The sequence below is a fragment of the Thamnophis sirtalis genome, unplaced genomic scaffold (assembly GCF_051295495.1).
Source record: "Thamnophis sirtalis isolate CommonGarterSnake01/CBP01778 unplaced genomic scaffold, rThaSir2_p1.2 scaffold_10, whole genome shotgun sequence".
NCBI lineage: Eukaryota > Metazoa > Chordata > Lepidosauria > Squamata > Natricidae > Thamnophis > Thamnophis sirtalis.
Genome location: NW_028261390.1, coordinates 21,181,825 through 21,204,226, shown reverse-complemented (window position 1 = coordinate 21,204,226; position 22,402 = coordinate 21,181,825). Strand labels below are relative to the sequence as shown.

At 36.0% G+C, this 22,402-nt stretch overlaps 1 protein-coding gene across 4 annotated transcripts in view; it reads right to left on the bottom strand.

The window, feature by feature from the left end:
• NPNT (nephronectin) overlaps positions 1-22,402 on the bottom strand; it is a 68,886-nt gene that overhangs the window by 5,813 nt on the left and 40,671 nt on the right. For all 4 annotated transcript variants that reach the window (XM_014062147.2, XM_014062153.2, XM_014062158.2 and 1 more), the window contains 6 exons: positions 21,320-21,439; positions 18,850-18,984; positions 16,892-17,014; positions 15,529-16,017; positions 3,332-3,427; positions 2,314-2,412 (listed from right to left, as the gene is read on the bottom strand). In XM_014062147.2, the coding sequence (XP_013917622.2) occupies positions 2,314-2,412; positions 3,332-3,427; positions 15,529-16,017; positions 16,892-17,014; positions 18,850-18,984; positions 21,320-21,439 (1,062 nt within the window). The remainder of the gene's footprint in view (positions 1-2,313; positions 2,413-3,331; positions 3,428-15,528; positions 16,018-16,891; positions 17,015-18,849; positions 18,985-21,319; positions 21,440-22,402) is intronic.

Genomic DNA, 22,402 nt, shown 5'->3' with positions numbered 1-22,402 from the left:
CTTTTGTATTTGTGCCCCTTCCCTCCTGGTTTGTCAGCCACCCTGAGTCCCTTTGGGAATAGGGCGGCATACAAGTCGAATAAACACCAACCACCAAATTATTTATATATTTCCAGGATATGGTCTACCCTAAAGGCTAGATAGATAGATAGAAACATAGATAGATAGATAGAAACATAGATAGATAGATAGATAGATAGATAGATAGATAGATAGATAGATAGATAGATAGATAGATAGATGATGGATGGATATAAAATTTAGTTAAAAATAGTAGAAAATTTGACTCAGATCTGAGAAAGCATAAGTAGAATAACATACTATGTATATGAGTGCTATCATCTACATTTTTCTATAATGTTGCAGAAGATATTTTATCCAATTCAGATAATTGGTAAATGATAAACACTTTAAAAAAATTCCAAGCTGTAATAACTAAATGTTGGGTCTTGAGAAACATTTTTTGCAAAAAAAAAAAAAATCTTTTCTCATCAAAATTCTTTACTTATATCTGATCCTATGATTTCCCATTGATGGAAGGACCCTTTGGGGCTCATATTTCCCAAACAAAACTAGGGCTGCAACTAAAGAAATGATACCAAAGTATTAATAAATCTGGATTCATTCAATGAACTTCCATTGTTTACTTTAGAATTTTCATACACCATTTATTTTAAGAGGGAAGATAAGATCTTTGCATTTGAAACTGTAATCTTAAAATGTTTATTGCTGGGGCAATTCACCTTTTTTGTATAGATATAAACCTGTACGGATCTTTTGGATGCTTGCAGGTTTGTATCCATAGATTTCAGATAACTTTAAATGTGTCTATTTATGAAAACTTCATCCCACTTCCTGTAAGCATAGTATCTAGAGCCATAATTCTAGAAATATACCTAACATTTGCCATTAATTACTCATCCATGCACGTCTTCATGCCATGATAAATAATATGTTGTGCAAAACCTATCAACTGTTAGAGGAGAACTGGAAGACTGGAATGAGTCAAAAAGGTAGTAATTTATTTCACTGATGTCTTTTGAGAATTCAAAAGTCTATTAAAGTTGCCATGCCACATAAACATGCCATCAATATAATAAATGCATATATATTTTGAATTTATTTTTAATATTTCAAGTTTGAAAAGTTCTCTAAAGTGTGTATACTTTTATACAAATGTGATACTAACAAAACAAAGGCATAATATTAAAAGGCATAACATCTTAGCTAGCCTTCCACATATACTGTACTTACTGTACTTGTAGTGTGACTATATAATTTAGTTGTGATGCCCAAAGAGATTTTTTTCTGACCCCCTTTCAAGTGATTTGAGATGTCTCAATGCAACTAATTATATAAATCTGTATTGAGAATCACAAATTATTAGTAAGTAGTTTTCCCAAGCTTCAGCTTCATAATAGGCCATACCAGAGGTGGGTTCCTACCAGTTCGCACCTATTCGGTAGAACCGGTTCGTCAAATCTACCGAACAGGTTAGAAGAGGTTCCACCAGTGGACCCGGATAGCAGGCCACACCTACAGAAGAGGTTCCAAAATTTTTTGAAACCCACCACTGGTCCTTGGATATAATTATTCTACACTATCATGCTCATATTTATAAAACTCAGTGCCTCTGTGAAAGGTAAGGATGACTACTGTGTTTGTGGTGCAATCAGAACATTCCATGTGTTGAAGTTGTTTTAACACAAACCAAAGATGCCTTTTAAAAACAAGTTTACATCATATTCTTATGCATGCCAGTGCTGTGTGTGAGGTAATTTAAGGTGGTTCTGACAAGTGTCATTGGCATCTTCATATCCGGTCACATGGGCAGCAAGCCACTCCCATCCGGTCACATGGGTGGCAAGCCACTCCCACAAAGGAGGCCACATCCACAGAGTAGGTTCGAACAATTTTTGAAACCCACCACTGGGCCATACATACAGTATTTAGATTTAGATATACAGCTCTCATCAAACATTGTCAATTACAAAGAAAAGAAGTAAATGTTAATATGATTTAGGATCAAAAATATGAATGAATATGCAAGAAAATTTCCTTAAGAGGCATATTACCATGTCATTCACACACTGCTTTTCATTTTTTTCCATTCAGGGAACAGTCCAAAGAAAATGGCCCTTGAACATTTACATACACAGGAAAACTAAAATAAAACTTTACATTCTAACAGAAACACTCCTCAATGCCAAAAAAATCAATTGCCAGAAACTATATGCCAAGATTTTTTTTCTTATTTCTGATTCTTTGCCTATCATATAATACTATCTTAAATGGAAGGAAATCAAGCAATACCTGAGGAGTCTTTAACAGGTTCCCAGCGTAAATCATCATTTCTTTCCTTGATCCATCGACACAAACCACCATCAAAGTTGCAACTATGAATCAGAAGACCTACAGAAATCAAGAAAAAGGCCTTCAGACTTTAGGCAGGTTAACTCATTCCTCTGTAAACATGCTTTCATTCCAATACTTTGAAGGTACTAGACTGGTAGAGGCTAAGCTAAGTGTGAGGTTATTACATGGAGTCACTGTTCACACAAATAATGTAAAGAATATATCGATCACATTTGCAAAAAGGAGAAGCTTTTATTAATCCATTAGTTGATGGAATTCTAAGCCATTTTCTTGCTGTGCTCTTCTCTTCATTTCTACTTTTAGAAAAGTATGGGTTACCCACTTTAGTTAAAATTTGCCATATTGGGGCAAATTATAAAGTTGTGTAGATTTCATTAGCGTTATCCTATGACTTTCATTCTGTCATACCACAAATATCCATCCCACCCACATTTTGTGCACAAAGAGGAAGTGTTCTGGATTTTAAAATCACGAATTCTCGCAATTGAAGTGGGGAACTGCAATTTAAGTAGTGGTTTCAAATCTAATCAATGCCTGAAGAAAAATGGTTATTGTGGAAAAAATCAATATTTTGAGGAATTTGAGGAAGAATATATGCTTTATATTTACTATATACTGTATATACTTATAATAGATAAAAGACACAAATCATTAAAAATATCTGAATAAAATATCAATAGTTAGCCTGTCTTATAATATATACTATATATTCACTTGATATATACTTTATATTTACATTTACTACTTTCCTCAGAATTCAAGGAATGGCTTTCAGTAAGTAGAGTTCTCATTTTATACTGCAAGCACAACTGGTTTGTACCCATAAGTATTAAAGTACACATATGCTCGGTGGAACACATATTCTTAGGAATGTGCTACATAACAAACAGTAATGCTTCTGCCTTAACAGCGCTTTCTAGAATGCTAGCTAGATCCAAAGTGACAAAATGCTTACCTGGATCATCATTTGCTTCATCTTCATTGGCACTTATCCCTTGTTCAATTTCAAACGTTTCTAAGAGATGATTGCTCACTCCAGGCTGGCGGGGAACTGGAAGAGGAAACCATCAAGCCGTTAAAAAAGAAACAATAAAACAGAGAAGGAAGTCAACCGCAGATTATTACATAGATTACCTACCAGCCTATTGTTAAGCTTCACTGCAAAAGCCATTTGGGTGAGCTTGTAAGAAACACAAGGGGGGAGCAGTTGAAGTCGCGACGACATGGCGTGCGATCTCAATGCTCTGAGATTGCAGTCGACACTTTTGTCTCTGGGTGGTCTAAACAGACCTAAACCGTCCCGTAGAGATGGTGAACAGGAAGAATACATCTTGCTGATCACAGAGGCATCGCAAAGTCTCTGATTGATCCAAGAAAAGCTCTTCAAGCCGGTGACAAAAAATCCAGCCAAATGGCTGATGAGGTCGGGGCGGCTCCAAAACGGAAGGATACGGAAAGAGAAAGTGTTTTCAGCTGGTGAGGAATTTTTACTGTTTTAAAAGTGACTGCCTACAAAAAAACTTAAAACTAATTTAAATTGGAGAACAGAAGAAATAAGCGGCAGAATTAAATTTGGACTGGTTTTGAACAGTGGGTTATCTTACTTTTTAAATGCTATCTTTATGGATGGAATTTATGCAAGCCTTTTTAAACGAATGGATTAAGTTTCCTTCTTCTATTTTTTTTTCTTTGACTATTCTCCATAATATATGGATTTAAACTTTCCTCTTTCATTACTGTGGGTGTTTTTCTAACTCATTTAAGAATCGGACCTTTTTTTAAAAACTTGAAATACAAAGAGATACAAAAAGAAACAAAGAAGTGGTAACATTCTAACATTATAACGCTGCTCTCGGAAGCTAGGCTGTTTGTGTATTGGAAACGAAACACTTTTTTCACTGATTATCCTGGCTTGGTGCTTCAAGGACTCACAGCTTGTTTATAGAGTGATAAGAAGAAGAAGAAAGGCACACAGACTGTTCCTTTAGAAGTAGATTCTTGGCCAGAGAGGGGTGAAATGTTATTGTGATGCTTAATTCTGCTAAAACCTTCTAAGCTACAGTAGCAGTTTGTCAGCTGGAAATCATGGTGCAATTTCAGCATCAGAAAGAAGTTTTAAATCTGCAAAAGATATTCTCAGAAATACAGAAATTATCAAATACAAATAAGAGGATAGAGAAGAAGTTGGATTACTTAGTGCATCTAACAGTAAAATATGATGGAGAAGTTGAAGATGTTCGTCAAATGGAAAAAGTGGCGGTCAAAATCCAGAAAATCAAAGAGGAAAATGAATATAAAGAAATTAAAATTGCTGATACTTATGGTGATTGGTTTGTTTCTGAAAATGGAAAGGTGGAATACTGAAAGAGGAATTTTTAGACATTTTTTAGACATTTTATTAAGATTTATAGGCCGCCCTTCTCCCTGAGGGGACTCAGGGCGGCTTACAATCACAGGGAAAGGAGTGCAATACCAAAAGACAAACAGTGAGTGAACAAAATAAAATAATGAAACACAACTTGCATTCAACAGTCAACACTCGGGCGGGTAAATTAAGAACCTATCCCCAGGCCTGCTGGGAGAGCCAGATCTTAAGGGCCGTGCGGAAGGTCTGGATGGTGGTGAGGGTACGAATCTCGACGGGGAGATCGTTCCACAGGGTCGGAGCTGCAACAGAAAAGGCTCTCCTCTGTGTAGTCGCCAGTCGACATTGACTGGCAGATGGGATCCGGAGGAGGCCCAGTCTGTGCGATCTAATCGGTCAGAGGGAGGTAATCGGCAGAAGGCGGTCTCTCAAGTACCCAGATCTACTACCATGGAGTGCTTTAAAGGTGGTCATCAATACCCTGAAGCGCACCCGGAGATCAACAGGTAGCCAGTGCAGCTCGCGGAGGATAGGTGTAATGTGGGCAAACCGCGGTGCGCCCACTATCACTCGCGCGGCTGCATTCTGGACTAACTGCAGTCGCCGGATGCACTTCAAGGGCAACCCCATGTAGAGCCCATTGCAGAATTAAATGGAGGGGAAACTTACCCCAGATGGGAAGATGCAGAAGAGGAAAAAATAAAAGAATTTATGGACTTAAAGAGACAGACCTTAGAGGAATAGTTTTGATAACACCACCGACAATCAAAGATAAGCAGATTAAGGAACAGAAGAAGGGCATCGAAATTATATGAGAGATCTTATAAGCAAAGAGTTGCTAAGAGGAGTCCATACAAAGCTGATTAAGGAGATGATCAGAGGACTGATGCCACAAATGGCAAAAGAGATGACACGGTTTTGTTATTGGAAAGATACTGGTTGATAGATGGAAGAGTATAATTTAAAACTAGCTAAACTTAGTGAAATTTAGTGATAATAGATATAGTTAAATAAATAATTGATAATGATAATAATGTATACAATGTGTAGTGTTATGATAAGTAATAACTGGATATGAATATTGAATGGCACCCATGAAAGGAAGATTAGAAACCCTTTTGGATTATATCTAAAGGTTAATAATAATAATAATAATAATAATAAAAAGAATTAAGTTAGATTTAGTTAAGTCTTGCTTACTAGGGGGGGAAATGATACGAGGCAGGATATAGTCAAATAAAGGAGGGATAAAGATTATATATATATATATATTTCTTCCACAAATGTGTTCTCGTTTTTTAATTATTTGACATTTAGTTGTTTGGGAACATTTGTTTTTATATAAGTATAGAAGTCCCCAAGGGGATAAACAGCTTTGTAAAGTTTCAGACATAGATTATCTGTTGACGCATAAATAGGGAAGGTGAAGTCATGAATCTTGTCACTTGGCCAGATCAATGAGTTAAAGCAGTTACCAAAATATTATTACTCAGATAAGAAACCCGGGAATACACACACACACACACACACACACACACACACACACACAAAATAAGAAAATGAGATCTAAACTGCAAACAATGATTTGGAAAGAAGGATAGAAAACTTTGTTATTAAACATTATGGATGTTTAGCTAGAGTAGAATATAAGGAGTTAGTGTCATTGGAGGATTTTAGAAATAGTAAATGAAATGCCAGTATGTGGTTATATATTAAATCTTGATATATTTTATGATGAAGGACGTTTAAACAATTACAGTCAAATGAAAATGGAGGTATGATGATGGTAACATGTATAAATATCTGAGTTAAAATACTTGAGTTAATATGAATTATGCTTGATGACTGTGGAAGAGATGCACGAAAGTCTTTTGTAACCAACTGATACACTTTCTATAAGAAAGGAAGATTGTATGTGTTGTGTTTGTTTTGAAAATAAAAAAAACTTATTAAAAAAAGAAACACAAGGATTTCAGCTAAATAATAATTATAGAGGCCACAACCAACTGCTATGACTCACGAAGAAGACGATAGAGCACCGGTGTCAAACTCGTGGTGTCAGGTTGCTGTCACATGACATATTGTGAAGTTTTTCCCCTTCACTGAGCTGAGGTAGGTGTACCCTGAGTGTGACATATCTACCCCGTGGGCCATCAGTTTGACACCCCTGCTATAGAGAGAGAACCATATTCAGGCCCTCTTGCATTTCCTTTCTAACAGCTTTTAAACAGGCTAGTTTGCTTCAATCTTTGTTTCCGCTTCCATTGGCAAACTGCTCTGTTTTCACTTTTTCCTAACATCCATCCACATTACAGATAATCAGCCATCTTGCTAGAAATATTCTTATACAAGTGTGATGTGTCTTCTGATCAATAAATGAATGAATGAATGAATGAATCTTTTTGATGCTTCAACAGCTAAGATGACCTTTCCTCACTCTGAAAGAGAAGCGATGATAATTTAAACAACACAATAGTGATGTTTTAATGAAATACTGAATATTGAGATAGACGTTGCTTATGAATTTTGAGCTTGTCAACACAAAGGAAGAAATTATTGTACTTATGCCATTTTAATTTTCTGGGAAAAAACCATGAATATTATGATTACAGTACAACAATGATATTGAATTTGTTTTTGGTGGCACATAGCATTATTTATTTCTTAGATATATGTGCTGTCAGCACAATCTGCAAGGTAGTTTGCAATAAATATAATTGATACTAAAACCAGAAGTAAATAATAAAATCAACTTCTGATATTTAAAACGATGGAAGGTAGTTTGCAATAAATATATCAGTATATAGCCTGCCTTAAAAGTATTGTAGAAAAATATATTTTTAAAGATGGAGAGAAAAAAATCTGGAACATCTGCTGTTCTTGCTACTAAAAAGAAAAACTTGAATGATGCCAAGGCCCAGATAATTCATGGAAACTCTTCTTTCATTAAGATAGTTTTGGTTTTTAATTGGAACTGTTCAGAGCAGGCCTGAACATCTAATATGTGATAGGTATGAATTTTGATCTTTACTGTCCCCCACTATGATATAATGTGAAGCACAATAGTTTTATTTTACATTATTTTGTATAGCATGCATTTATGTGTTTAAATTAAGAAGCGAAAGACAAAATGTACTGTCAGGCTTGGAAGCCATCTTTGTATTGGGCCTCATGCCTGCCACATATTCAAACATATTCAAACATATTCTACATATTCATATATGCTGGAGGATGCTATTTAGAACCCTGACATGCCCATCCTATGAACCATTTTAAACAGCAAACTTTTTCTAGCAAAAACTAGAGAATCAATTGCCTGTGGGCCTTCTCCCTTCCAGGACAATCCCTGCTCTCTAATGCTCCAATCTTCCAATTGTCAAGGAAAAGGAGAAGGACTGTTCCTACTCTACTCCATAGGCAGGAATGATCAAATCCCAATCCTGCAATATTCCTCCGAATTTCTCTTTAGTTTCTCCAGTAACAATTAACAGATGGATTTTCTACAGGGAAAAGGAGAATGGGAGGCTGCTAGCTATAGTGACCACAGCTACTTTTCTCTTTTGCCAGTAATGTCTTGAACCTTCTCTAGAGTAAAACTGTATGGAGTTGGCAACCAGACATTTTGGAATTCAATTTATATCAGCTAGTACAAGTATGCTTGTCTTACAACCATTTGTTTAGATCTCTGGTAGCACAGAGGTTAGAATGTAGTACTGCAGGCTAACTCTGCTCACAGTCTGGAGTTCATCTTTCCATCCTTCCAGTAAAATGAGGACCTAGATTGTTAGGGACAATATGTTGACACTATAAATCACTCAAAGAGTGCTGTAAAGTACTATGGAGTGGTATTTAAGTCTAAGTGCTATTGCTATCGGTTTAGCAACCATTCAAGGTTATGACACTATTGAAAAAAATAATTTACAACCAATCCTCACACTTAACAATTGTTGCAGTGACCCTGTAATCATGTAAACAAAATTTGGGTGCTTGGCAACCAGCATGTATTTACAATGGTTTCAGCATTCTGTGTTCATGTGCCTGCCATTTGAAATCTTCCCAATCAGTTTCTGACAAAGCTTTGCTTCTGATTCAAAGTTAATGCTAGTGTGGGTGCTCCATCATTGGAAGTTTTTAAGAAGAGCTTGGATGACCATTTGTATAGGGCAGGGGTTGGCAACCTTAAACATTCAAAGAGCCACAAAGGTCCCAACAGGAAGCCCCCCCATTTAATTCTGGAGCTGACTGGAAGTCTGGTTCCCTCATCATAGAGTCTCTTACTAGCACAGCGTCCTTTTTCCTCTACCTGTCCTAACTGAAAGCCCTATCAATTGTGGAGACGATCGGTGACAGCAGAAGGATGAAAGAGCCACCTGTGGCTCCAGAGCCACAAGTTGGTGACCCCTGCTAAAGGGTCTCCTGCTTGAGCATGGGGTTGGACTAGAAGACACTCCCCAAGCTCCCTTCCAACTCTGTTATTATGTTATTTGCTTAACAATTGTGTGATTCTTTTTAACAATCATGGCAGAAAGGTAACATAAACTAGTGTGACCCACTTAATGATTGTCTTAAAGACAGGAGTTCTGGTTCCAATTGTGGTTTTAAGCCAAGAATTACCTGTACAGTAATACTAACCCTCACCATATGTAACATATTTCCTTATACATGGTTATCATAAAGTTTGTGAATTTGTTAGGAATCCAGATCTGTGTATGAAAAGAGTATGCTTGCTAGAGCTAAATTCTTATTGACAATACTATAGAAGAGCAAGCAATATATACATACTACAGATAAGTAGAGAGAACACCTTTCCCAATTAAATCATTCTCTTTGGGGGGAAAAATCTAGCATCAACACACTTAAATTTAAAATTACTTTTCAATGTCCACAACTTTTATCTCAAAGTTCCTCCTAATTTGGATCTAGGCCTACAAAAGGATCTAAATCTTTTGAAAGAATAATGCCTTAGGCCGTTTGCCACATGAAAGCTTGACAAATTGATGTAATCCAAAACACGAAAGGAATTTCACATGGCAACTGTAGAGTTGGGCCTTTGATTTCATGTACAACAACTAAAGAATAACATGCAATTATTATAGCTTTAGACTACTCATATCAGTATCTCTAAATGCCAAACTATTTGTGCTGTGTAACTAATATTTCCCAGAGAAACCAGCAAAAAACATGAGCATTGAGACCTTGATATTAAGGTTGTAATTCTTTCAGATTTACAGTCTGGATTTTTAACTTCTGAGCAGACCTGCCTAGGATCTTACAGCCTATGCTGAAATGTATAGTATAATGAAGCCTTTACCAAAAAAAAAATCCCTTTTCCTTTGGCTATAAAGGTAAAGGTTCCCTTGTACATGTGTACTAGTCATTCCCAACTCTAGGGGGCAGTGCTCATCTCCGTTTCTAAGCCGAAGAGCCAGGCTGTCTGAAGACGTCTCTGTAGTCTTGTGGCCAACATGACTCAATGCCAAAGACGCACGGAGCGCTTTTCCCTTCCCATCAAGGGTGGTTCCTATTTTTATACATTTTTATGTGCTTTCGAAATGCTAGGTTGGCAGAAGCTGGGACAAGTAACAGGAGCTCACTCCATTATGTGGCACTAGAGATTCGAACCGCTTCTGATTGACAAGCTCTGAAGAATTAGCCACTGAGGAATTCACTATTCTGCACTAAAGACCACTGTAGGTAAAGAGCACCTAGCTATATATAAAAAGGAGAAGACTGCAGAATGAATTAATTTGAGTGATTTATTAGTTAACATTCATTAAAAGGGTTTTCTCAATTAATTAAGCATCCTTGCATCTGTAAGCAACTTAATGGATTTCTAAGTAGCAGGCCATCTCTTCCCCACCCTTCAGGCCCTGTTATTTCACCTCATTCTGGTATCAAGTTTCTGGGGCTATGGATGAAAAACACAAGGAAGTATATACCAAAAATAAAATCTGGTATGAGAATTCACCAATAGTATAAAGGTTATCCCAGCTGCCTAGCTAAAGCAAGCAGGTCCCCATATTAGACAGTAGCAATGTGGGAAGATGCAGGAGGCATATGGTCTTTTTAGAGACAACAGTAAATCTATTATTTGAATTGGTATGATAAGGGTCACAAGGTAAATGATTCAGAGAAGAAAAAAAAACAGGATGGAAGCACGGTGAAATACTGTATGGTAGAGACATCCAAGATATTTTAGAACAGTGTTTCTCAATCTTGGCAATTTGAAGATGTCCGGACTTCAACTCCCAGAATTCCGAGTTGAAGTCCAGACATCTTCAAGTTGCCAAGGTTGAGAAACACTGCTTTAGAAGATATTCTCTATCTAGACCTGTACAGATGAAAGATGTAATTTGATTGACATTTTGATTATTACCAAGTTAATGACGAGAGAGGAAAAAATGTTCAACAACAAAAGTACATGGATATATGTAATTACAGTAGGATAGGTATATTGTTAGGCAACCTGAAAACTTCAGATGTAAGCAGATTATTCTGGTGGATGTCTACACATGTGGTTATCAAGATTAGATGCTGACAAGGATGCATCATCAATTGATAAGTCAAAGCATTTCCAGTTTTTCCAACCTCACCCTAGTCTACCTGGATAAACAGAAAACGACAAATCTTAATGTTCAACCATTAGGAAGCAGGATCATCTACAACCATGGAATTGGAAAGATAAACTACTGTCAGTTGTAAGCATTTCAAAAGCCCGAGTATAGTTAATTTCACTGCCCTTCATTTTGAAGGAAAACATTTGCTTAGATTCAGAAAATCAGTCAGAAACTTAAATTGTGAGTTGCAAACCTGTTCCAACTTGATATGTTCTCTTTCCAGAGGCTATAATATATATTATATTGAGACAAAATGTGTGTGTGTGTGTGTGTGTGTGTGTGAATTTTTTTAACCCAATATAGTGCATGTATCTTCCCTTTTTTTCTTGTTCAGTTATGTCTAATTCTCAGACCCCACCTGGACATATCCTGCAGTTTTCTTAGCAATGTTTTTCAGAAGCGGTTTGCCATTGCCTCCTTCCTAGGACTGAGGCAAAATGACTGGCTCAAGGTCACCCAGCTGGTATTGGGTCTAAGGCAGGACTAGAACTCATGGTCTCCCAGTTTCTAGCCTGATGTCTTAACCACTACACCAAACTGGCTCTTTGACATGTACCTATCCAGCCCCCAAAAACATGATTTACAAACCAGTGGATATGTTTATACAGCCTGGTAAACAGAAAATATATATACTGTATTACAAACTCAAGCTTTGATTTTAATATAGCATTTTATCATTTGAAGATAAGAAGCTATATATTAAATTCTGGAAAACTGAATGAATGATTGCAAGATATGCACATGATGAAAGATTAGAGCAAGTAAATGAAATTGTGTACCTATGTGGGATGCTTATTAAAAACAGGGAAATGGGTAGAGAATTTTTTAAAGGTATCAATATTGATAGAAAGGAATGGGTAGCAACAACTTATTTGATTTATTATTTATGCATTGTCCAAATTAAATATTGGACTAAACTGGAATAATATGATTAGCATGTACTGTATGTATGCAAGTATAATTAAAGAGCAGTAGGATAGGGGAAATATTGTGATTCTCCTGCATCAAATGAAAATATTTTATAGAGTGCCTAGATTTTAGCTTTACAGATAGAATAGACTAAAATAACAGAGTTGGAAGGGACCTTGGAGGTTTCTAGTCCAACCCCCTGCCTAGGCAGGAAACCCTACACCACTTCAGGCAAATGGTTATCCAACATCCTCTTAAAAACTTCCAGTATTCACAACTTCTGGAGGCAAGTTGTTCCACTGATTAATTGTTCTAACTGTCAGGAAATTTATCCTTAGTTCTAAGTTGCTTATCTCCTTGATTAGTTTCCACCCATTGCTTCTTGTCCTGCCTTCAGGTTCCTTGGAAAATAGTTTGACTCCCTCTTCTTTGTGGCAATCCTTGAGATATCGGAACACTGCTATCATCTCTCCCCTAGTCCTTTTTTTCATTAAGCTAGACACAACCAGTTCCTACAACCGTTCTTCATGTTTTAGCCTCCAGGCCTCTAATCATCTTTGTTCTTCTTCTATGTACTCTTTCTAGAGTCTCAACATCTTTTTTACATTGGTTTATGTCTGTCTGTCTGTCCAACTATCCAGCCATCCATTTATCTATCTGTAGTTTATATAACCATCCATCTCACAAGCAATGAACCTGGGTGGCATATAGCAAAACTAAAACAAAACATATCTAAAAATCATTAAAAATATTAAAACCATTAAAGAATTGTAAAAAAAAACACCACTAAAAACCAGACTGATAGATGCAGGGATGTTAATAATAATGGAGCTACCTCATTAGTTCACTGTCTCCTGTGGCCTCAGGCCTCTTGGCATAACCAGATCTTCAGGGACTTTCAGAATCTTAGATATGATGAAGCCATCCTTACCTCAGGAGGGAGGGAGACAGTGCAGGGATTGTAAATATTCCAACAGATTTTCCTGAACATTAGCTATTTTGTGAAAATGCCATATTGCCAGTCATAGTTCAGATTTTTTCTATCATAAATACAAAATAAGCATCGACTCACGTTGCATATTAGACAACATGCAGAACAAAACGATGATATCTGTGAAATTTACATATCATTCATTTTTCATTTGCTGGATTTATTTATTTATTTTATTTTATTTGTTTATAAATTTTATTTGCTGACCATCTTGTATCCAACAACTTTGGGTGGCAGAGTCCCATCCTGAATGTTTAGTAGCAATGTTTGCAAAATAATTTTTAAGAACCCTTAATAATTCTTACAGAGGATTATGATGTAATACATCTTTTTTAAAAAAGAAAATACTGGATATTCTTAGATAACATCTTCATCTTCTGTAAGCTTAACTGCTACGTTTTCTGTCCCTAATTTATGAGGACTTTATACCTATAATATATATTAAAGGTGGGAGATTCAAGCAAACTGTCTTTTTGGGGAGGAAGAAAACTTTTTAAGAAAGTATTCTACTAGGAGTTGCTGAAATACAGCCAAAATCACTCCCAAAGTTATTCAGGAATGCACTTGTCCATGCAAGATAACAAAATTCACATTCTATTAGCTATGCAATGTAACTGTTCTGGGCACCAAATACTTTTTGAGATACACTACAAACTCTATAATTAACATCAGTTGTTAAAGATGCTAAAGATGAAACAGAGCACTGGAGTATTTCTTGGCATGCATTCCAAAACATCCAAGTTATCAAATGTAATTTGTGGCATGAAGCTGGCTTGGCATAAAAGTACTGCAATATTTGTAAGGCATCTCTCTAAATGAGGCTCCCTAACGAAGGAGAACCTTCAGACCCATGAAGCCTAAATGTCTCCCATTTGATGAGCAGGTTCCATAAAGCAGAAATCAACAATTAGTTTTAACTTGACTTTCCATTTGATTCTTGACCAAGTAGCCACAAGATGGTTTTGAGAATTCTCATGAAACAACACGTCTCTCAAAAACTAAATTAAACTTGGGTCCAAAATATTAACCCACTACATACTTGGTATTAATTTTTTTTATTTAATTCATAGCCAAATTTCCCATATCACAGCATTCCATTCAATTTTCAAATGTGCATCTGTTATGATTGGACATGTGATTTAGAATTTCCTAGAACAGACCGCAAGCTACAAGTCCAGCATTCTATTCCCACAAATGAACAATGTCGGAGGGAAGTCAACATGCAAACAAAACATGATGAAAGTAACAGCATCCCCAACACGTGTCCCTTACTACATAATTTTCACATTGCCTCTGATATTGGAAGTATAAAACTATCAAGATTAGCTGCTATAGATTATCTTATTCTCCATAAATGTATCTACACTGCTTGTGGCAGTATGGGAAATCTTATTTTGAGCATCAGGAGAACATCAAGTTCTATAAGATGATACAATATTCCAAATAGTAATTATGTGCTTTTAAAACCATCCTCCCAATTGCAATGTATGGCTGTGAAAGCTGGAACATAAGAAAGGATGAGCGCCAAAGAATTGAGGTCTTTGAACTATGGTGCTGGAGAAGACTCCTACGAGTCCCTTGGACTGCAAGGCGATCAAACCAGTCAGTCCTAGAGATCAACCTTGACTGCTCTCTAGAAGGCCAGATCCTGAAGATGAAACTCAAATATTTGGGCCACCTATTGAGAAGGAAGGAGTTACTGGAGAAAAGCCTGGTGCTGGGAAAGATTGAGGACAGAAGAAGAAAAAAGGGATGACAGAGAATGAGGTGGCTGGATGGAGTCGCTGAAGCAGTAGGCGTGAGCTTAAATGGACTTCAGAGGATGGTAGAAGACAGGAGGGCCTGGAGGAACATTGTCCATAGAGTCGTGATGGGTTGGACACGACTTCGCAACTAACAACAACAAAACCATCCTTCAGTGCATAATCCTGGTTTGTCCAAAAGGGGTAGAGAAAAGGGTTTTGCCACACTGGACATAAATGTATTCATTTTGATTATTCCTATCTTATGCATTCTTTAAAAGTAGTTTGTAACAGTAATAGTGATAGTATAGGAAATACCCTGAGACACAATTTAGAATTTTAGATTCTAAAATGTCACGTTGTGGAACAATATTAAAAACATGTTGTTTAACCCCCACAAATAGTTTTTGTCCTAACCCATCTCTTTCTCCCTTTCTTTTTCCTATTCCTGCCCCCTGTCTGATGAATTTAGTCTAGTTAATTAACTAGATTTCACATGAACACATAAGAAAATCTAGTGTTACTTACTAAATACATCTCCTCTGGGTTTCTGTGGCTCAATTGGGATCCAATTGTTAACTGTAGGTCCCGGTTGTGGTGTAGTTTCACTAGGAAAAGGCAGTGGCTCCTGAGTTACTACTTTTGGCATTGTTGTTGTTCTTGTTGTTGTTGTTGCTGCTGCTGTTGTTACAGGCTTAAATAGTACTGTGGGTTGTTGGGGAGGATTTGTCACTGGTGGAGATCTTGTCACTGGCCTGAAAGCTGGTCTTGTTGTGGCAGGTTGTGTTGCCAATCTGGTGTATGGTTTGTATGTTGGTTTCACGGTTGGTCTTCCTGTTGTCTTCACATAAGACTTTGGTGTAATTACATATGGTATATATGGCAACTGGATGGGATATCTTGTACCCCCAGATTCAGGTATTCTGTTGTTCATTCCATTGCTTCCTTTCAGAAAAGTTGAATTGCTTTTAAACACACTGTAGGGGTTAGATGGGTCAATCATAACTTTAGGAATCCCTGGAAAGAAAGAACCGAGAAATGTGCAAAGTTAAGAAATGATGCAGCATTAACTCTAACAAAAGCAACCACAAAACAAAACAAAAAAGCAGATAAATAAAAGTATTACGATGCTTGCTTATAGCACTGTGGATATCATTTTCTGTCTTTAATTCATGAGTACAATTTCCATATCTACGGTATATGGAATTATCAAATATTCAAAGGGATGCATTTTTTTCCCATAAGTTGGATATGTAGTCTTCAAAATAAACAGGACTTCTACTTCTGTAGTTCCAACAAAACTAGACAGCACCAATTTGTAGAATTGTCTTGAAAGCTACTGCATTTTAACAGTAACAGAAACTATTCAGGTGTATGCTTGTAAATATAGTGGAGGCTTCACAGTTTTAAACTGTAAAACATATAAGCAAATACTCATGGGCTTAAATATTATCTAAATTAAGTGATATTGAGGTATTTGTTCAATAGAAGAAAGCATATTCTTGTGGCGTACATTACTCAAATTATCTGATCACAGAACCTTAGTATTCCAACCACTAAAAATACCCTACCAACTTTGGAAAACATATTTGTACACCAGCCTTTTAATGTTGCTACCAAAATGGTACAGATGTCCTGGTAGCCTCCAGATAACAGCAAAGATTTGGAGTGTACAGTGTTTCCCTATGACTACCCTGTGGTTATCTGGATTTAAGTAGTCCAAATGTCAAAGCCCTAATATTAAGGCTCTTCAAACTTTCAGAATACGCTTCTTTTCTTTACAAGTGTTCTTGAAACTGAGATAACCACAAATGGATCTAAAAATTAGCTTCACAAAGAGGCCATGTCTCATTTGGATTCAGAATACAAGATTAAAAGGATCATTACATACTTATGCAGTTTAATCCATCACCTCTGTACCCTTCTTTGCATTTACATTTGTAAGACCCTAGTGTATTGTAACACTGGGAATAACCTCCACACTGATATTGGCCAAGAGAGCATTCATCTATGTCTGTAACAGGGGGGGAAAAAGACAAATACCATTTTAATGATTACAATCACACATTTGCATTTTCAAATTAACATTCTTTCTTGTAAAAAAAAAATGAAATAAATCCCATTGCTGTATTAAAATGCTAACAGTGAAAATTAAGATAGTAGGCAAATTATTTGAAGAATGAATTACTTGAATGAATCTGAAATTTTAAGAAGGTCTCAGTGGACTTATACAAGCAACAAAGGTTTGAAGTTTTAGATACTTGAGTTTTGACTTATAAGCTTTTCTGTGATAATAGAATACTGAAGGCTACAAAAAAAGAACCACATATTCTAGGATGAATCCACATTGCTTGAAATTAACAGCCATGCTATCTGGTGATCTTAAAAGTTGAATCTTAAATATCTAGATTGCTGGGAAAAATTCTATGAACTATGGTTTAATAAGTATAGTGGCTGGATTTCAAGTTGATGCTATGCAAAATCAAATATAACCACACTTTATCTTTTTGAGATATTTGAATCTAGCCAAAAAGTTGTCTCACCCCCCACCAGCCCAGTTCTAATAGGACTAGTTTTTAAGTTCCTCTTCACTTCCTCCATAATTCAGGTCTGTCAGATCTGGGCAGAAAAAGCCCATATAATCAGTAGATGGTGATAATGAGTTTAAGTCTTCTATAGCCTAAATGGCTATCATGAATTTTACAGAAGATAAGGAAGTTACATCCTACAACTCTCAACTTAGTTCTAGCATAGATAAATGTGAGTTCACACTGACAATTCAAAAGACTGGCTATAATGGAGATCCAGTGAGTGTAATCACAGAATTCTACAGTTCCATAGCAATTAAAATAATGAAGCGGGCAAGAGATGATGGATAGATGATTCTTTGGGAGTGGGGGTGTTGTTCTGATTTGCTTTTCCTTTTCTCTTTCTTTTAAAGCAGTGTTTCTCAACCTTGGCCACTTGAAGATGTCTGGACTTCAACTCCCAGAATTCCCCAGCCAGCGAATGCTTGGGAGTTGAAGTCCAGACATCTTCAAGTGGCCAAGGTTGAGAAACACTGTTTTAAAGCATAGCAATTAAAGTACTGAATCGGGCAAGAGATGATGGATAAATGATTTCTCTTTTTTGTTATTGTTCTGATTTGTTTTTCATTTTCTTTTTTTTAAGTGGGTAACATAATTAGAAATTAGATAGGATAGAAAGATAAAGCCTTTTAATAAAGGGTGATAGGACTAAAGCTAGAATAAGTGATAGAAATAAGAGAAGGGGGAATATTAGTGTATACATTTTTACATAATAAAAGTAACAACAAGAGAAAACATGGAATAATTGAATAACGATAGAGGGCAGCCTAATATAAATGCATTATTATTATTATTATTATTATTATTATTATTATTATTATTATTAAAATATAAGTTGATTTAAACATAATAATTATGATTAACTTTATCAATTTTACTTGTATTAGAATGTATGACACCCAAGTACCATAATGTTCACACATTAATTTGATATATTTTTAAAAAATAAAAAACTTGGGGAAAAAAAGAAAAAAGAAAAAAGAATTCTGCAATTTCTGAAAGGTGAAGTGAAGTTGCAAATTTGGCTAACATGGTTTGTGGATTTTTGTAGAAGAGGGGTCTCTGATTATACAAAAGAGGATGACAATATTCAGGCAAATACGGGTGTCAAATCCCTTCAAAGCTTCCCTGTTGCACATGGCAGTTGAAGACAGAAAGAGCAAAGCAATCCTGTTTTCTTATATTTTTCAAACGTGTGAAGTTGTCTTTGGTGCAACAAATGTCTATAAATGGTTTTCTTTTATTGAATGATTTTCATTACCATGGCATTGGTATCTGCCTCCAATGTACATCAAATCAAAGCCTTTATGACACTTGCAAATATAACTTCCAAAAGTGTTGACACATTTCCTGAATCGGGGACAGGTAACGCTCCCAGTGATGCATTCATCCACATCTACAAACAGAAGTCCATTAATAATCTGTAACAATGGGTTTCATATATTCAAATTCAAAAACACATTTATCTTGGATAACCTGAAAGGCTAATAGTCTTCTGGGACATTACTTCTTATGCATTATTAGTGCTGCGCAGAAATTACAGTTAAATTGTAAGATGAATGTACGGATAACTCTACTTTTCCTACATAATATCCATCTTTTCAAATGGAATCTCTCACCCCTAATGTGGCGTAACTTTATGAAAAAGCGGTTTTAAATCCTGTGAAGAACAATTATGTGCAAAACATTCTGAATGTTAGAAAAGGAGTGATAAAGGAAGAATTGGAATGCTGAAATGTTTAATTTAGGAAAAGGTAACTAAAATCTAGTATTTTTCAAAAGGACAATTTATTCTTTTATTCAATTCCCTGTTCTATTATGAATCCAACTGAAAATATCTGTATCTTTATCCAGTTTCTATCTGAACACAATAATATTAACACCATCAAGCAACAACATCTGCCTTTTAATTATCTGTAGTGGTCCCCATGGCTTTTGGCACACTGGGTGCTATATTAAAAACAGCACTTGGAAAATCAGCTGTCAATTGCAAAAGGCCACACTGCTTGGATCCATATACATATAGTACCCTGATACATTATGTTATCCTAGGTTCTTGGAATGAACTTGATATGTATGAAAACCAATAGCAATAGCAATAGCACTTAGACTTATATACCACTTCATAGTGCTTTTACAGCCCTCTCTAAGCGGTTTACAGAGTCAGCATATTGTCATTCCAAAGAGCAGGGGCTGCTACAAAAAAGGCACATTATAACTATATCCCTACATCCTGGACATAAATTGTTTCAATTTCTATCCTCAAAACAACACTATAGGGCACTCCACACCAGAACAACTAGGCATAAGGACATTTTTTTTCCTGAATGCCACTCTGCTAAACAACTAATTCCCACAACACTGTCAAATTATTTACTAAAATTGTATTAGTATTATTCTTCTCATCCTTCCTATTACCTATCTACTCCCACTTATGACTATAACCATGTTGCTTGTATTTTTATGATTTATATTGTTTTATTTGTTTCCTAATAAAATTTGATTGCTTATTAGTAACCTATGACTATCCCTGTGTTGTATCGTATGATTCTTGATTATTTTTTTCCCTTTTTATATACACAGAGTATATGCACCAAAGACAAATTCCTTGTGTGTCCAATCACACTTGGCTAATAAAGAATGAAGAATTATATAATTCAATGAATTCAAAGAATTCCTTAAATAATTCTATTCTATTCTAATTATAAGTGGTCATAAGAGGAAGCAAGAAGGAGGAAGGCATAAGATGAACCATACAATCACAAAGCAAACTCTGTGCCCCTTGCATGCTACATCACAACACAAGTATAACAAAGCAGAGATTTCGTCTTGATGACCCAACACACATTTCATCATTTTGGCATCATCATAAGGAACAGATACCTATCTCTGTAAAAGTTTCTAAAAACAGTTAATTTTTACTTCTGACAAATATTGTGATATGGAGAAGGTACTTAAAACCATGTGATGATTTCCTACAGTATTTAAAGTGAACCAATTCATTTCAGTGCTCAAGTGATGTTCTCCATTACTTTAGTATATTCTTTCAATCGGATAATGCTCTTTATTTCCAAAAACTTTTTCTGAATGAACTGTTCAGGTTGGTTATAAATATATGAAGATTCTTTACTTCTTAAAAATCATTCTGGTAATTTAACATTTTCAAGAACCAGAATGATTTTTTGTTTCTCTTTTTCCGCCCCACATCAATTGTGAATAATTCATTCATTACTGTGTTAAAACAAAAATGGCACTTTTTTCACTTTTATCACTACAGATATCACTAACTCTAAGAATGTTTGTATGATTTTTTTCCAATTTTATTCTTCGACACTGCTTTAAAAGTTCAACATGCTTAATAATTAACAGAATTCAAACGCCCAAGAATATTTTAAAAATCCACTAGCATATCAGGAAAGTAGAACTGTTGTTTCTAAGAATTTGATTTTGCTTGAGTATTATTTTGATACAAGTGTGATATGTGCTCAACATTTCCTAGTAAATAGATTATTATGAAGCATGAATATCCAACCTTGGGCACTTTAAAGTTTGTGGACTTCAACTCCAAATTCCCCAGCCAGTATGAGTTAAAGTGGCCAAGCTTAGATACCCCTGTTATAAAGGCTCCTTTAGTTTCTAAAGTTCCCTCCTTCAAACAAAATTTATTCTGAAAGGCTGCCTAGAATTTCCCCATCTTGTGAAAGAGAGAACATAAATATTGTTTTACTCACCAATGCATGTTCTGCCATCTGGTGCTAGCTGTAACCCTGGTGAAGGACAGCGACAATGTATTTCCCCCTTAACCACATCACAGCCATACTGACAGTTTGCCATTGAACACGTGAGAGCGTCTGTGGAGAAATTAATATGCTAATCAAATGCTTCGGAATGTTCCACGCTGTCAAGTTATTTTTAAAATTGCCATGCACTTTAGCAACAGAAAAAGCCAATGGAAACATTGCTGTGCTTAGTTTGCTGAGATCTTTCCTTCCTGATTGCAGAGAAAACTCTATTATGTCTCTCATTCCTGATGTACTAAAATATAGTAGTCAAATTTATTTTAATAATAGAAAGGTGGAACTTCCTTTCTACTATTAAGACCTGTAGTACCATAGTGGTTAGAATGCCATATTGCAGGCTAACTCTGCATTCCCACTTCCAAGAGTTCGATTCTGAACTGCTCAAGGTTGACTCAGCCTTCCATCCTTTCGAAAACGGTAAAATGAGGATCCAGATTGTTGGGGAAAATATACCAGGACAAAATTTTTCACATTGAGTACCAAATTTGATGAGTTTCAAAGCAGTTGAGTAACAAGGCACCACTGTATTCATCTTTCACTGCTTCCAATCACTCTGAAAATGCATTCAGTTTTCCATTACTTTCTGGATTCTCAAACGTTCTCATTGCCACTTGCATATCTCTATCCCACCCATCCTTTCTTGGTGGGAGAAAGGAAAAATTAGAGTAGTGTGTTATTTCAAACACTCAGCACAAGTGCGGCAAGCCTGAATATTTGGAAAGGCTCAAGGACACAGAACATTCTTGGCAGAAAGTAGAAATCAGGTCTTTTGGTAAGTTTTGCTTCTGATATCCTCTCAAGCCAAAAATTGCCTGACTGGTTGAGCTTTAAAGTTTTTAAACCTGATCAGGATGAATGAAGATTGAGAAGCAGCAGCAAAAGAGAAATAACTGCTGAGAGAAATACAGGGAATGTTTCACCTGAGACTGAAAGTCAAATTACTGAAATGTGTGTAGGGGGGAGGGAGTTCCTAATGAAGAAAAATAGAGATGGAAGAAGGGGACAATCCCTCAC